Here is a 16,500-nt window from a genome sequence, read left to right as displayed (position 1 = left end):
TACCTGAATATCTAAACAAATTGGGCCAGAACTTGCTGAAGCGGGACACCTCACAATTTATGTCATTAGAGACTTTTTCCTGCACCCTTCAGCTCGAAAACCTTTTGCACCGTAACTTACTGTAAATGTGAGCTGATAACGGTGTGGGGAGGGCAACATGGCAGCTGGGACCTTTGTGAACAGCAGAACCAACAATATATCTTCTTAACCAATGAGATTTAAGGATTGAGAAGGAAATAGGGTGAATTAGAGTCAAATCAGGTACAGAAAGAGAATTGAGAGAGGGAAAGAAAGAGTGGATTAAGAGAGAGAGAAAAAAGACAGACAGGAAAAGAATTTTTCTTTTAAAAAGAGATTTTTGAACTCTCCAACAATTCACTACCTGAAGGAATGAGACTCCACAGTTTAAATTGTTCCCTTTCTGGGCCAGAAAGGTTGATTGACAGTCATTAACAATTATCACGTCGTTAAAAAGGTACTTACTATTAATTACCAGATGTAACATTCTGGGGCGAGTTTAATGGCCAATTCATGTGCAAATCCAGCAAGTTCTTAAAATAATGGGGATGCTGCTTGTGCAAAGTAAACTGACCATAGAAAAATAGGGGCAGGAGTAGGCCAGTTGGCCCTTCGAGCCTGCTCCGCCATTCAATATGATCAGGGCTGATCCTCTATCTCCTCTCCCCATACCCCTTGGTGCCTTTTGTGTCAGGTTCTGGAGACTTGCAACTAATAGCGCATCTCTTAATTCCCTGAACTTGCTGGCCAATTTGCACATTAATAACGGTGTGCGTTGTTAACATGCTGTTATTTCTCCAACAAGTTCCAGCCCATTATCTAAAACTCACCATTCAAAATGTATGTAGCTGGGAATTAAGCTTTGTTGGCAGAATATAACAGATTTCACCCAAAAATAAAACAATGACCAGCCCCTTTATTATTTCATATGTATGTTCTTTGTGGATATGGGATTTAATAAGTAGATATTTGAACTCAGGTACAGTGTCCTGAATCCTTGGCCATCACTGGTTTCAGGCCGTGTCTCCCCGCCCCCCAATTTTACTTTCCATTTTCTTTTACCCATTCTCTGCTAATTGCAGTGATTTGTGCTGGAGTACAGTTCCACAGGTATCAAAAGTTCACTGGCATCTCATTCAAGTGGTCATTCTTGAAGGTGTGATCCTGGACAGAGAGCATGTGAGCTATTCAAACATATGCCATATCACACTGAAACCCAAGCCTGCCCATATTCAAAATCCATGTGGTACATTTCCAGCAGGCGTCTCTGGATAGCAGTCGGATAGTTTGTTCTTTTGCCAATCCATGGACACCAATAACAATTGTCTTACCCAACAGTACTACCCTGCTTGTTAACTGAGTACAGAACAAAGATTGAAACTGAAACCTTCCTAGTCTGTATGGTTCAATACCACCATATGGTGTATTTGTCAATGAGTTGTTAGGAGAGTTCCAGTCATGTATCTTCAACTGAGAAGCAAAACTGTTACAATGGCTGACCTGTTGTTGTGGTACTCAACCAACCAATTAGTAATTTCCTTATCTATATGATGTCAGGACTGTTTATATTACAAAGCGAGCCTTTCCCCCTCGCACTCTATACTGTAAAAAAGTTTAGATGAATGGGATTAGTTCAAATTAATGCTGTTAACTACATACTGTTAATCTCTTGCTCTTAGACTTTCATGCAGTTTTCACACAAACAGCAGTGCCAAGAGTACAAAAAGGTTGTTGCTGCATAAAAGCTCTGTACATTTTTTTCTAAACAAGGAGGCATCATATTTAATACAAATACATTCATGCCAAATAACATTCAAATTTAGCAAATGCACATTTTCCACAGTTAAAAAGCCATATTAAAGTGAAGTAGAAAATTTTGTAAGCAAACATTGGGTATTTTGTGACCTAACAATAAGTCACAGTTTTGTAAAAAAAAAAAATACCAGATGAAAATCTATAACCTTTTAGGAAGCATCATTTTTTTAAAGCCAGGTAATAATACCAATGATTTTCAGGTATTATAGTTTAAAGTTCCAATTCTAGACCAAATAAAATTGATCAGACAATTAATCTTGAATAGAAAATCTTGAACAAAATTAAATTTCATTTTACATATTTTGTTGTTTTCACACTTTGTTAAAAAAGTTAACCATGCTTACTGCATCTAAAGATTATTTTAAACATTGCATATTATGCTAACATGAAACATTAAAGCAAGTCACTTGTTCAACAGTGGATGTATTATATATCAGGCTAAAAAAATGAGCATCTTATAAAATATTTAACAAATGTTTCCCATTACAATGGCTGCAGTTTATTGCAAATAGCCCATCAAAAGGAATCATAACATTTCAGAAATACTATTTACCACAGACTCCAGTTATATCACATCCATTTTCCCTTCTAAATCCAAATACAAAAGAATTTAAGGATTATTAATATATTTATAAACAAATGTTTATAATGTTCATACATAAAAAATGTTTAGCTTACGATAAGGGATTTTCATTTGCGAAAAACAAACCAAGAGGCACAATAAGAAAGATACAGGCACATTTTTTAAAAAAAAGCAAGCTTTGATAAAATAGCTATCAATGAGTCAATGCTGGCATGTGAACTGTAACTTCAGCACTTTTGGTGATGGGGTGGTTAAAGGGCTTTATCTATATATAGGCCAAATAATAAACTGACCTGAAACTTTGCAAGATACAAAAACACTTCCAGTTTTGCTCAACCAGATGACCTGGTGAAACACCAGATGACATTTATTTAATTTCTGAAGTAACACAAGTACATTTAAAAAAGACAGATAAATTCCAAGTACTCCCAGTTTAAAAAAACTGGAATACCATCCCCCAAGATATAAAAAATGCTACTACCATTCCGAGAATAAAAATATCTACCATGTGAAATTGTAGACCAGTCTTCACACAATATCAATACATTCTCACCTACAGACAGTTGTTTTAGTGCACGTATACGAACAACATGAAGTCCACAGTAAGAGAATGCACCGAATGGACAAAAGTGATGGCACTGGTCCCAATGAATGGTAGCCAATTTTAATTTTACAGGGATTAGTGATAATTCCATTGTACAGGAATATGATCATTAATTGCACTGTAAATAAAAGTAAATGCAGTTAATTAACCTCTTAGTATTCTTCAACTTGTAATGAACAGGGCAGATTGTTCCTAACTCACTACTTGCCTGTACTGCTCATGACTTTATGGGTCTTTTCACATTTGTGAAAGAATTTTTTGCAAATGTCATTGATGTAATATTTTAGCTTTATTCTATCCACGTATTTATTGACCCACAAGTTGACAATTTGATGTGCGATAACAATCCATATGTATGAATAACTTAATAGTCTGCAGCAATGTTCCAGAATTAATTTGAAGACTACCAAGAGCTATGTGCCCATAGAACAATAGTTCTAGGTGGTTTTTCACTTGTGTGAATCATCCCAACAATGCTTGCGAGTTAAGGGTTACTCACCATCATTAGTGAAATATCCTCCGTTTACACCAAAACCAAAAGCTAACATTTTGGTTTGAATGTTTTTTATATGATGTGTATGGTACCACCCCTCAGAAAAATACCTGCTTGTATGGCACAAGGATACAACATAGAATCAGAAAGGCTGTAAACCAGTTCATTTTCATAAATACAAATTTCTGCAACTTGTATATTTGTCATTGATTTTTAACAGATTTTTTTGTTGCAAGAGCTAATCTTACAATCAGCAAAACTTTGTAATTTGGAAAACTAAATCTGTTTACAGGGTAGTATAGTAGCACAGTGAAGGCAAATGGTTAATGCTGGCTCTTCTATATATTTATATGTGTTTGATATACATTATACATTTTTACATTTTCAGCATAACTACTGATCAGTTTTGACTTCATTAAAGTCTAAATAAAATCATGTATTCAAAAACATTTATTTATATTTCCTGAATATTGCAGGTTTCAAAAAAATTAAACAGTGTTGAAAATCACATCAGTGCTAATTTAATGTAATAAAAATACAACTTATTCTCCCCCAAAATGACTTTTTTCTAAAAGAAAGTGCATGTTTAAATTGTGTAGTATGGATTTTCCTCAAAACTCAATTACCAAAAAAGGCAAAGGCAGAATTTAGATTTTAAAATTTTCATATCCTTGAAAATATTCTTTTTGTCCATCATTTTACTCCTGAATGCCATACTGTTTGGAAGTGGAAGGCAAGTATAAATGCACCATCAAAATAAACACCTTACAGTGAACTTGTCCTTCACGGAGACAAAATTTACTGATGGAACTGTCAGCAGTCTGCCATGTATCGGCCTGTTAAAGAGAAAAAGAAAAGAATCACTTTCTTCAAACACACTCCACTTATTTTGTACACATAACTGCTTGAGATCTAATTTAAAATGAAAATTCCCCACTGAAATATTGGCCCAGAATCTGCGGTGGGTAATGACGGCGAACTAACAGCATTCACCATCATTACCCCTCTAAAACTGACGGCAACTTCAGGATTTAGCGTGTGCGCATCTAAACGTGGAAATCATGAAGTTGCGGTCAGTCATTCACTGCTCTGACACTGGCTGCACTGTGGACAACCCCCACCCCCATAGCCAGCAATCAGTGTAATCAGTGAAACTGATGAAAACTTGGGCTTTCCAGTGGTAATATACCTCATTAAATGTTAAGCCTTGTTGGAAAAGGTGTAACTGGGGTTTTAACAGCGTATTGACTGTTAACAAATGTCTGGCCCTGAAAAACTAATTTTTATTTTTGTGGAGTGTCAAATTTCTTCATGATAAAAATTACAATAAAAAAAAAAAAAAACTTTTTTTTTTAAAGTTTGTTTGATATTTCAGCTTCTACCTTATCCCCATGTGAGAGTCCCAATCTTTATTTCGCTCTCTAACATTTTGAAAAGAGGCTGGATAAAAGCAGCTACTCATTTCCTGGTTTCCGGTCTGTGAGAATTCTGCAATGTGATTGGCTGCTTAGACAGCTTGTTGATGTCACAGCAGCATCGCACTAGGAATTCCCATTACAGAGCGCCAAAATCAATTGAACGAAAAAGGCAAACTTCTCGCCAGAGATCGCGAGATCTCTCGGGCAGCTTTCTTTGGGGCCAGCAGCGAGCGCCTTTGCTTCGCCGCTGACAGCAAATTACAGGCCAATGTAGATAATGTAATGTGCAGCACTTAAGAGGGCATTGCTGTCAGGTGGTTTACTAATTTGTAATTATTATGGACCAAATGGCAACACTGAACCTACAACAGAACAAGATTTTATTTGGAAAAATTAGAAATAACAATGCATTTTTTCTGTACAACTGTTATTTCTGATGAAAAGGATTTTAAAAAGTTAGACTCAATTGTTGTGATAAATTAGTCATACTGATGAGAGATTAATAGTTAAACCCTGGTAAAATATTGAATGGGAGGCTGAATTCAATGCTGTGGAAACTGATACTAGGACCAAAAAATACATAATTACACCAAAAAATGTCAATGTCCTAAAAAGCAAGCACAAGGTGCTACAATACTGTTTCATCGGTAAAATTAACAAAATTAGTTCAAAGACAAAGTCACTAAAAGGATTTGAGGCCATTGCCAACAGATTGTTGTGTAGTGCACCCTTAAGCCTTTAAAATCCTCCCCCACCCCACCCCCTGATTACATTTACTAAAATCTGGTGTCAGCCATGTATTTTTTTTCCATTCGTTCTGGGATATGGGCGTCGCTGGCAACGCCAGCATTTATTACCCGTCGCTTATTGGCCTTGAGAAGGTGATGGTGAGCTGCCGCAGTCCTTGTGGTAAAGATACTCCCACAGCGCTGTGAGGGAGGGAGTTCCAGGATTTTGACCCAGCGACGATGAATGAATGGCAATATATTTCCAAGTCAGAATGGTGTGTAACTTGGAGGGGAACTTGCAGGTGATGGTGTTCCAATGCGCCTGCTGCCCTTGTCCTTCTAGGTGGTAAAGGTCCTGGGTTTGGGAGGTGCTGCCGAAGAAGCCTTGGCAAGTTGCTACAGTGCATCTTGTAGATGGTACACACTGCAGCCACAGTGTGCCGGTGGTGGAGGGAGTGAATGTTTAAGGTGGTGAATGGGGTGCCAATCAAGCGGGCTGCTTTGTCCTGGATGGTGTTGAGCTTCTTGAGTGTTGTTGGAGCTTCACTTATCCAGGCAAGTGGAGAGTATTTCATCACACTCCTGACTTGTGCCTTGTAGATGGTGGAAAGGTTTTGGGGAGTCAGGAGGTGAGACACTTGCCACAGAATACCCAGCCTCTGACCTGCTCTTGTTGCTACAGTAGTTATGTGGCTGGTCCAGTTAAGTTTCTGGTCAATGGTGGCCCCCAGGATGTTTAGGTGGGGGATTCGGTGATGGTAATGCTGTTGAATGTCAAGGGGAGGTGGTTAGACTCTCGCTTGTTGGAGATAGTCATTGCCTGGCATTTGTGTGGCGTGAATGTTACTTGCCACTTATCAGCCCAAGCCTGAATGTTGTCCAGGTCTTGCTGCATGCAGGCACAGACTGCTTCATTTTCTGAGGATTTGCAAATGGAACTGAACATTGAGAACATCCCCGCTTCTGATGTTATGATGGAGGAAAGGTCATTGATGAAGCAGCTGAAGATTGTTGGGCCTAGGACACGGCCCTGAGGAACCACTGCAGCGATGTCCTGGAGCTGAGATGATTGACCTTCAACAACCACAACCATCTTCCTTTGTGCTAAGTATGACTCCAGCCAGCCAAGAGTTTTCCCGATTCCCATCAAGTTCAATTTTACTGGGGCTCCTGGATGCCACATTTGGTCAAATGCTGCCTTGATGTCAAGGGCAGTCACTCTCACCTCACCTCAGGAATTCAGCTCTTTTGTTCATGTTTAGACCAAGGCTGTAATGAGGTCTGGAGCAGAGTGGTCCTGGCGGAACCCAAACTGAGCATCGGTGAGCAGGTTATAAGTAAATGCCAATTGATAGAACTGTCGATGACATCTTCCATCACTTTGCTGATGATTGAGAGTAGACTAATGGGGTGGTAATTGGCTGGATTGGATTTGTCCTTTTTGTGGACAGGACACACCTGGGCAGTTTTCCACATTGCCGGGTAGATGCCAGTGTTGTAGCTTGGCTAGAGGCATGGCTAGTTCTGGAGCACAAGTCTTCAGCACGACAGCCGGGATGTTGTCGGGGCCCATAGCCTTTGCTATATCCAATGAACTCAGCCGTTACTTCACATCATGTGGAGTGAATCAAATTAGCTGAAGACTGGCTTCTGTGATGGTGGGGACCTCAGAAGGAGGCCGAGATAGATCATCCACTCGGCACTTCTGGCTGAAGATGGTTGCAAACGCTTCAGCCTGGTCTTTTGCACTCGCATGCTGGGCTCTGCCATCATTGAGGATGGGGATATTCATTGAGCCTCCTCCTCCCATTAGTTGTTTAATTGTTCACCACCATTCACGACTGGACGTGGCAGGACTGCAGAGCTTTGATTTGATCCGTTGATTGTGGGATCGCTTAGCCCTGTCTATAGCATGCTGCTTCCGCTGTTTAGCATGCATGTAGTCTTGTGTTCCCTAGGTTGCTACCTCATTTTTAGGTACGCCTGGTGCTGCTCGTGGCATGCTCTTCTGCATTCCTCATTGAACCAAGGTTGGTCCCCTGGCTTGATGGTAATGGTAGACTGAGGGATATGCCAGGCCATGAGTTTACAGATTGTGGTGGAATACAATTCTGCTGCTGCTATGACCCTCATGGATGCCCAGTTTTGAGCTACTGGATCTCTTCTGAATCTAACCCATTTAGCATGGTGATAGTGCCACACAACATGATAAGAACATAAGAAATAGGAGGAGTAGGCCATTTGGCCCCTCAAGCCTGCTGGCTGATATGGTCTTGGTATCAACTCCACTTTCCTGCCCGCTCCCCATAACCCTGGACTCCCTTATCATTCAAAAATCTGTCTATCAGATGAAGGGTGCCTTCAGTGTGAAGATGGGACTTGGTCTCCACAATGACTGTGCGGTGGTCACTACTACCAATGCCGTCATGGACAGATGCATGTGCGAGAGGTAAGTTGGTGAGGACGAGGTCAAGTAGGTTTTTCCCTCGTGTTGGTTCGCTCACCACCTGCTACAGAACCAGTCTGGCAGCTATGTCCTTCAGGACTCGGCCAGCTCAATCAGTAGTGGTGCTACCTAACCACTCTTGGCGATGGACATTGAAATCCCCCACCCAGAGTATGTTCTGTGCCCTTGCTACCCTCAGTGCTTCTTCCAAGCGGTGTTCAACATGGAGGAGTACTGATTCATCAGCTGAGAGAGGGCGGTAGGTGGTAATCAGCAGGAGGTTTCCTTGCCCATGCTTGACCTGAAGCCATGAGACTTCATGGGGTCCAGTCATGTTGAGGACTCCCAGGGCCACTCACTCCCGATTGTAAACCACTGTGCCGCCACCTCTGGTGGGTCTGTCCTGCTGGTGAGACAGGACATACTCAGGGATGGTGATGGGGGAGTCTGGGACATTGGCTGAAAGGTATGATTCTGTGAGTATGGCTGTCAGGCTGTTGCTTGACGAGTCTGTGGGACAGCTCTCCCAATTTTGGCACAAGTCCCCAGATGTTAGTGAGGAGGACTTTGCAGGGTTGACTGGGCTGTATGTGCCGTTGCCGTGTCTGAAGCCAGTGCCGAGGTCGATGCCAGGTGGTCCATCCAGTTTTATTCTATTATTGTTTCTTGTAGCGGTTTGCTACAACTGAGTGGCTTGATAGGCCATTTCAGAGGGCAGTTAAGAGTCAACCACATTGCTATGGGTCTGGAGCCAGACATAGGCCAGACCAGGTAAGGATGGCAGATTTCCTTCCCTAAAGGACATTAGTGCCAATTATGCACTGCATAACAGAACATAAGAACATAAAAAATGGAAGCAGGAGTAGGCCATACGGCCCCTCGAGCCTGCTCCGCCATTCAGTATGATCATGGCTGAACTTCTGCATCAACTGCACTATCGCGCCATATCCCGCGATTCCCTTAGCGCCCAAAAATCTATCAATCTCAGTCTTGAATATACTCAATGACTCAATCCACAGCCCTCTGAGGTAGAGAATGCCAAAGATTCACCACCCTCTGAGTGAAGAGATTTCTCCCCATCGCAGTCCTAAATGGCCGACCCTTATCCTGAGACTATGGCCCCTAGTTCTAGACTCTCCAGCCAGTGAAAACAGCCGCTCAGCATCTAAAAACTGAATTGAAATTCGCAAACTTCCATAATGGGATTTGAGCTCCCATTCTCTGGATTACTAGTCCAGTAGCATAATCACTACATTGTAGAAATGTGTCTACAATTGTAGAAATGTAGAAATTCTGCAATTGTTACCTGTAGCAAATCTCTTCTTTATTAAGGAAAGCCTATAACCAGTGCCAACAAGCTCCACATCTGCTCCTGACAGTGTGGATCCTTCACTAAGAAATTGGACTGCAAGTGTTGATGGTTTGGTAGGACCTTCGGACACATCAAATTTTGCTCTGAGAGATCCAGAACCTGAAAGAAAAGGGGTAGTTGAATGTGCAGTAATGCATACAGCTACAATATGTTCTTTAAAAAAAAACTCTCGCTCTTTCTCTACACAAAATATACTGTCTAAATGTTTTTTTCCCCTAAACAAGGCAGTTAATCAGTGGCTACTAATTAGATGTTTTATGATTTTACACAGTCTGGGAAAATTATTCTAGTATTGTGGTAGTAGTCTGTCATCAGCTAGTATTCATTTTTAGCATTTGATACTATTTAAATCTTGCACAGATCTCTCTAATTATCCTGGACAAGAAAAGTTGCTTATTTTACTTATGATGTGAATACTAGCTATTGTATAAGCCAAACTGTTGGCTTCTTTCAAGCATTCACTCATTAATTCTAATATTACTGTAAACCCTACCACTGTATTTAGTTGTGAGTAGCCAATATCATAATATACTCCCACCTCAGTAGTGGTATTGCAGTACAGACTGGCAGTAATAAGAATTCATATTTATTAGTACAGTGTAATACATTTTGTACATGCAGTGCTGGAGCATTAGTGTTCAAGGAACAGCAACTCATACAGAAGCAAAATACTGTGGATTCTGAAAATCTGAAATAAAAAAAGAGAAAATGCTGGAAATACTCAGCAGGGCAGGCAACATCTGTGGAGAGGGAAACAGAGTTAACGTTTCAGGTCAATGACTTTGCAGAAAAGACCTGATCGTGGTCTTTAAGATGATGAAAGGGTTTGATAGGGTAGATGTAGAGTAGATGTTTCCACTTGCAGGCAAGACCAGAACTGGGGGCCATAAATATAAGATAGTCACTAATAAATCACTAATAACATTTTGTTTGATAGTCACTCCTGTGAAGCACCTTAGGGCATTTTAATACATTAAAGGCACTATATAAATGCAAGTTGTTGTTGTAGTGATAACACACCCTTTTATGTTAAATATTACAACATGTAAGCAAAGTGCTTTTGCAGGCTTCAATTTAGAATAAAGCTTCTATTTTAGAAGAAAGCTTCCATTTTAGAATAAGGCTTTCTGTATAAACATAGTTTAATTAGGCAGCTAAAGATTGAAATCTTGCCTAGTCAAGCATGTCCTTGGAGCATTGAGGGGGCACCCAGGCATTCTTGTTATCTTATGTTTTATAGGGTGGTTTTAGGGAGGTTAGGTACGGTATGTGTTATCTCGGATGAGGTAATACAACAGATGGCTGTTAGGCGAGTGACAAAGAACATTACTGATGGGAAGCCTTTCAAGGGTGCATTTTAATTAATGTACATAAGCCTGGACTTGGAGTATAGATGTTAGTATATTCTCAGAGCGAAACTAGACACACTGAAGTAGTAACAAGACTATTTCGATTCTGATCACCTCGGAACCTTGTGGTGTTAGTCAGGTTGATATCTATGGCTCATTCACTGTTTAAGTGTTTAATAAGTATAACCTCTGTATCTTAAACTTCTTTATGCTGTATTGTAGTTTCTTTAATCAGTGTAATAAACATACATACTTTGGAACAAGGATCCCTCTAGTCTCAGAGTATCACACACAAAAACTATTATAAACTTACACAAAATGAATATATACTGACTTTATCATGTCCAAATAATCAACTGTTGATCATTTGTATCATCCCTTCATAATGTTAAACACCTTTATTAGATCACCCCGTAAACTCATACCCTCAATTTTTCAGTCTTTTCGTGTTTGTATTTCTCATACCAAGCAGCATCCTAGTGAATCTGCACAGTACCCTCTCTATTGCCTCAAAGTCTTGCTAAGGTTTAATATAGATTCATCATTACATTTTAACTTTTATATTCTATACCACTCGCCATAAAACTCAGTATTGCATTAGACTTTTTATGATCTTAACCACTTGAGGGGCAGCTTTTAATGTCTTTGAACCTGAACCCCCAAGTTCCACACGCTCTTCCTGAACCCCCAAATTCCACACGCTCTTCCCGAACCCCCAAATTCCACACGCTCTTCCCGAACCCCCAAATTCCACACGCTCTTCCCGAACCCCCAAATTCCACATGCTCTTCCTGAACTCCCAAATTCTACATGCTCTTCCACATCGCCCAACTTTCCCCCATACAAAATATAATTACTACTTTTATTTCATGGTGGGGTGTAGTTCCATGGGCATCAACAACTATCTGGTACTGTGCTTCATATGTGTGTTGATGGGAGTTTCAGCAGACTGACTATGAAGCACATGCCTGTTATCTGTCCACACATGCATTTTCCAGCAGTGGTCACTTGCAATGCCAGGCATATGGAGGCCCTGCTGATCTTAACGACAGGGTCTCATTTAAATAATCTGATGCAGTCTCCCACCCAACAGCCAGCCAAATTGACAGCTTGGCCAGCTGGCAGGAACACAAGCAAACGGCAGGAGGCTACAGCCGGGGACCCATGGGGATGGTCCCCAGCAGTCACAAGGTATCAGCAGCTCCAGGCTGTGGTTGGGAGGCTGTGATCAGGGCCGGAGGAGGTGAAGGCTCCAGGCCGTGATCAGGCCAGGGGGAGGCCGAAAGCTTCCTTGAGGCCTTGGGGGAGCACTCCTGCTGCTCCTGGCTCACGAGGAGTGCTAAAAGGAGCTGATCTTTAGCAATCGCCGTGGCCAGTTGGCACCTCCCACCTCGGATCTGCTGCTGAGCAGATGACAGCTCGGGCCTACCCCTCACTCAATTAAATTTAAGTCGCGATGATGTAATCAAGCCGCAAGTTTGGAATGTTAATTAGGCCTTTTGCGGGAGCCTTGTTGGCCTGATTTCTGCTCGTTAAAATTTAAATGGCCAGAAATGGGGTCGGGTTGCTCAACCTTGATATTTGAACCCCCTTCCAATTGTTTCCTGCCCGTCGAGGTTGGGGGTTAAAATCGAGGCCTCAATCTTTAGGGTCCCACATGAACAGCCACTTGGACAAAAACCAGAAAGATATTTTAAAAAGCCATAATTTCTGGGTTTTTAAGAAAAATTAAGAATACATTATATGTGATAATAAAGAGATTACTCTATTCGTAATGTCTGGCTACTGACATTGAATTCTAATCTTAATTTAAAATCACAAAGTGTAATAAAAACAACTTGCCTTTATATAGCACCTTAACATAGAAAAATGTCCCATGGTGTTTTTCAGAAGTATGACAGAAAAAGACACCAAGCCAAAGGAGAAGGCATTAGGATGGGTGACCAAAAACTTGATCAGAGTTGAGTCCTGAAGGAGGAGAGGGAGATGAAGCTTCGAAGGAGTTCAAAGAAGGAATTCCAGAGTGGGACTTCAGCGGCTGAAGGCATGACTGCCAAATGGTGGGGTAAGGGGGGGGGGGGGGGACGATGGGTGCGTACAAGAGACCACAGTCAGAGAAGCAGGGTGTTCTTGGGAGGTGGATGAGGTTATAGAGTTGGAAGAGGTTACTGAGATAGGGAAAGGGCAGAGATTTAAATTTTAAATTTCAAATGTTGGGGGATCAGGAACCAATGCAGACCGCAGAGCGCAGTCAGAAGAGTTTTGGTTGAGCTGAAGGTCATAGAGGGTGAAGGATAGGAGGCCAGTCAGGACAGCACTGGAGTAATCGAGTCTGGAGTTGATAAAGGCTGTATGACATAAAAAAAAAGACAGCCATCCGTGGCTAAGTAAAGAAATTAAGGATAGTATTCGACTAAAAACAAGGGCATATAAGGTAGCCAAATCTAGTGGGAGGATAGAGGATTGGGAAAACTTTAAAAGACAGCAAAAAATAACAAAAAGATTGATTAAGAAAGGGAAGATAGATTATGAAAGTAAATTAGCAAAAAATATAAAAACAGATAGTAAGAGTTTTTATAGTTATATAAAAAGAAAAAGGGTGGCTAAAGTAAATGTTGGTCCCTTAGAGGATGAGACCGGGAAATTAATGGTGGGAAATATGGAGATAGCAAAAACACTGAATGAATATTTTATATCAGTCTTTACAGTAGAAGACACTAAGAATATCCCAACACTGGACAAACAGGGGGCTAAAGGGGGGGGAGGAGCTAAACACGATCAAAATCACTAAGGAAGTGGTACTCGGTAAAATAATGGGACTCAAGGCGGATAAATCACCTGGACCCGATGGCTTACATCCTAGGGTCTTGAGGGAAGTGGCGGTAGGGATTGTGGATGCATTGGTAATAATTTTCCAAAACTCCCTGGACTCGGCAAAGGTCCCGGCAGACTGGAAAACTGCTAATGTAACGCCCTTATTTAAAAAGGGCAGTAGACAGAAGGCTGGAAACTATAGACCGGTTAGCCTAACATCTGTGGTAGGTAAAATTTTGGAGTCCATTATTAAGGAGACAGTAACAGGACATTTGGATAATCATAATTTAATAGGGCAAAGTCAGCATGGTTTTATGAAGGGGAAGTCATGTTTGACAAATTTGCTGGAGTTCTTTGAGGAAGTAACATATGGGGTGGATAAAGGGGAACCAGTGGACGTAGTGTATTTAGACTTCCAAAAGGCATTTGACAAGGTGCCACACAAAAGATTATTGCTTAAGATAAAAAATCACGGGATTGGGGGTAATATTCTGGCATGGATAGAGGATTGGCTATCTAACAGAAGGCAGGGAGTTGGGATAAATGGTTCATTCTCAGACTGGCAATCAGTAACTAGTGGTGTTCCGCAGGGGTCAGTGCTGGGTCCCCAACTCTTTACAATCTATATTAACGATTTGGAGGAGGGGACCGAGTGTAACATATCAAAGTTTGCAGATGATACTAAGATGGGAGGGAAAGTAGTGAGTGAGGAGGACATAAAAAACGTGCAAGGGGACATCGACAGGCTAAGTAAGTGGGCAGAGATTTGGCAGATGGAATACAATACTGGAAAGTGTGAGGTTATGCACTTTGGCAGGAAAAATCGTAGAGCAAGTTATTATCTTAATGGCAAGAAACTGGAAAGTATTGAAGTACAAAGGGATCTGGGGGTCCTGGTGCACGAAACTCAAAAGGTTAGTATGCAGGTGCAGCAAGTGATTAAGAAGGCCAATGGAATGTTGGCTTTCATTGCTAGGGGGATAGAATATAAAAATAGGGAGGTATTGCTTCAGTTGTACAAGGTATTGGTGAGACCGCACCTGGAATACTGCGTACAGTTTTGGTGTCCATACTTAAGAAAGGACATACTTGCTCTCGAGTCAGTACAAAGAAGGTTCACTCGGTTAATCCCGGGGATGAGGGGATGGACATATGAGGAGAGGTTGAGTAGATTGAGACTCTACTCATTGGAGTTCAGAAGAATGAGAGGCGATCTTATTGAAACGTATAAGATTGTGAAGGGGTTGGATCGGGTGGATGCGGGGAAGATGTTCCCGATGATGGGTGAAACTAGAACTAGGGGGCATAGTCTTAGAATAAGGGGCTGCTCTTTCAAAACTGAGATGAGGAGGAACTACTTCACTCAGAGGGTGGTAGGTCCATGGAATATGCTGCCCCAAAAAGCTGTAGAAGCTACATCATTACATAAATTTAAAACAGAAATAGACAGTTTCCTAGAAGTAAAGGGAATTAAGGGTTACGGGGAGCGGGCAGGAATTTGGACATGAGTCTAGGTTCGGATCGGTCATGGCCCTGTGGGTAGCGGAGCGGGCCCAGGGGCCGTGTAGCCTGATCCTGCTCCTATTTCGTGTGTCTAGTTCTGTTAGATTCAGGAGATGGTTCTGTGATAGTGGATTGGTGGTTAGGATCAGATCAGCCATGATCTTATTGAATGGCGGAGCAGGCTCGAGGGGCCAATTGGCCTACTCCTGCTCCTATTTCTTATGTTCTTATGTCGCAGAAACTGAGTGGAGGTACATGATGTTGGAGATGGAAGTAGCTCAGTTCCAGATCAAAAAAAAGTGCCCACATCTGGTGTTGCCTGAGACAGTGGTTGAGAAGGGCGATGGAGTCAGTGGCGGGGGTATGGTGATTGTGGCAGGGGTTGGTTGTTAACTATAACTTCTTTCATTTATGTTAAATTAATTTAAACAAATGAGAATTTACTCAGGCCCGCTATTGGGAACAAATCAACTTTGTTGGTGCACATTGAAAGTGAATGATTCAAATATTCTACTTACCTCCATTCTCGGATTTCTCTGAAATTTCAGACAGCTTCCATAAGGCCTTCTTTTGATCTGCATTCCTGAATCAAGGTCAGGTTAACAAGTACAAAATAAGAATATTGTAACATTTATACACTTGTATTCTAACTTTAATCAATTAGCTGTACTAAAGAAAATGTATTGAAGACTACATTAGTCTGCTCTTCCGCCTGCTGCCCTGCATGCAATGACCCTGGATCATGGCTGTTGTTTATGCATGGTAGGCTACAGGCAGGATCCCTATCAAGGGGGTAGTATGCTGAGTGAAACCATCACTGCAGCATCAGAAGGGGTGATCAGCCATTTAAAGTGGATAGAAGAGCCCCAAGGAAGATTCCAATTAAAAAAAAAAAATAGGTCTCAACCGAGGCTTAAATAAGGCATTGGGGCTGAAATTGAGAAAGCGGAGGCCTCTACTATACCATCTCCCTCAATTAAAAAATGTTTTGGGGCCTTACTGCCATTACCCCAGGCCTATCACCACCTTTCTCTAGCTCATCCCAGAGAGTGGTGGCCAGTAGTAAACTTGACTGGGAAACTGAGCCTATTGACATTTACATGTGGCAGGTGGAGAAAGGGCAGCCAGCAGCAGTAGACCTTACCATCTGATTTTGTTCCCTTTTCTGCCACTATTTCGAACAGGATAGCTGAAGAAAATCTAGCCCTTAATCTTGAATAAAATTTATACATATAAATTCTAAACTATCACAGCAGTCTACAATAGGGTTGATGGTAGCTGAGGTTCCATAGGAGTATCTGGGGTTGAACTTTGTTGGACACATTCCTTGATCCAAAAAGGCATTTTTGCTCATTGG

General features: G+C 41.4%; 1 protein-coding gene across 7 annotated transcripts in view; it reads right to left on the bottom strand.

Moving 5' to 3' along the window:
- Positions 1–2,742: 2,742 nt before the first annotated feature.
- The window catches only part of fcho2 (FCH and mu domain containing endocytic adaptor 2), a 312,930-nt gene continuing 299,172 nt past the window's right edge, over positions 2,743–16,500 (bottom strand). For all 7 annotated transcript variants that reach the window (XM_085990124.1, XM_085990133.1, XM_085990140.1 and 4 more), the window contains 3 exons: positions 15,662–15,726; positions 9,412–9,576; positions 2,743–4,349 (listed from right to left, as the gene is read on the bottom strand). In XM_085990124.1, the coding sequence (XP_085846250.1) occupies positions 4,327–4,349; positions 9,412–9,576; positions 15,662–15,726 (253 nt within the window). In that variant the 3' untranslated portion in view covers positions 2,743–4,326. The remainder of the gene's footprint in view (positions 4,350–9,411; positions 9,577–15,661; positions 15,727–16,500) is intronic.

The sequence above is a fragment of the Somniosus microcephalus genome, chromosome 1 (genome assembly GCF_052327205.1).
Source record: "Somniosus microcephalus isolate GS21.2 chromosome 1, FLI_Smic_1.0, whole genome shotgun sequence".
NCBI classification, from domain to species: Eukaryota; Metazoa; Chordata; class Chondrichthyes; order Squaliformes; family Somniosidae; genus Somniosus; species Somniosus microcephalus.
The sequence above is the reverse complement of the archived record's forward strand: the minus strand, read 5'-3'. Positions and strand labels throughout refer to the sequence as shown.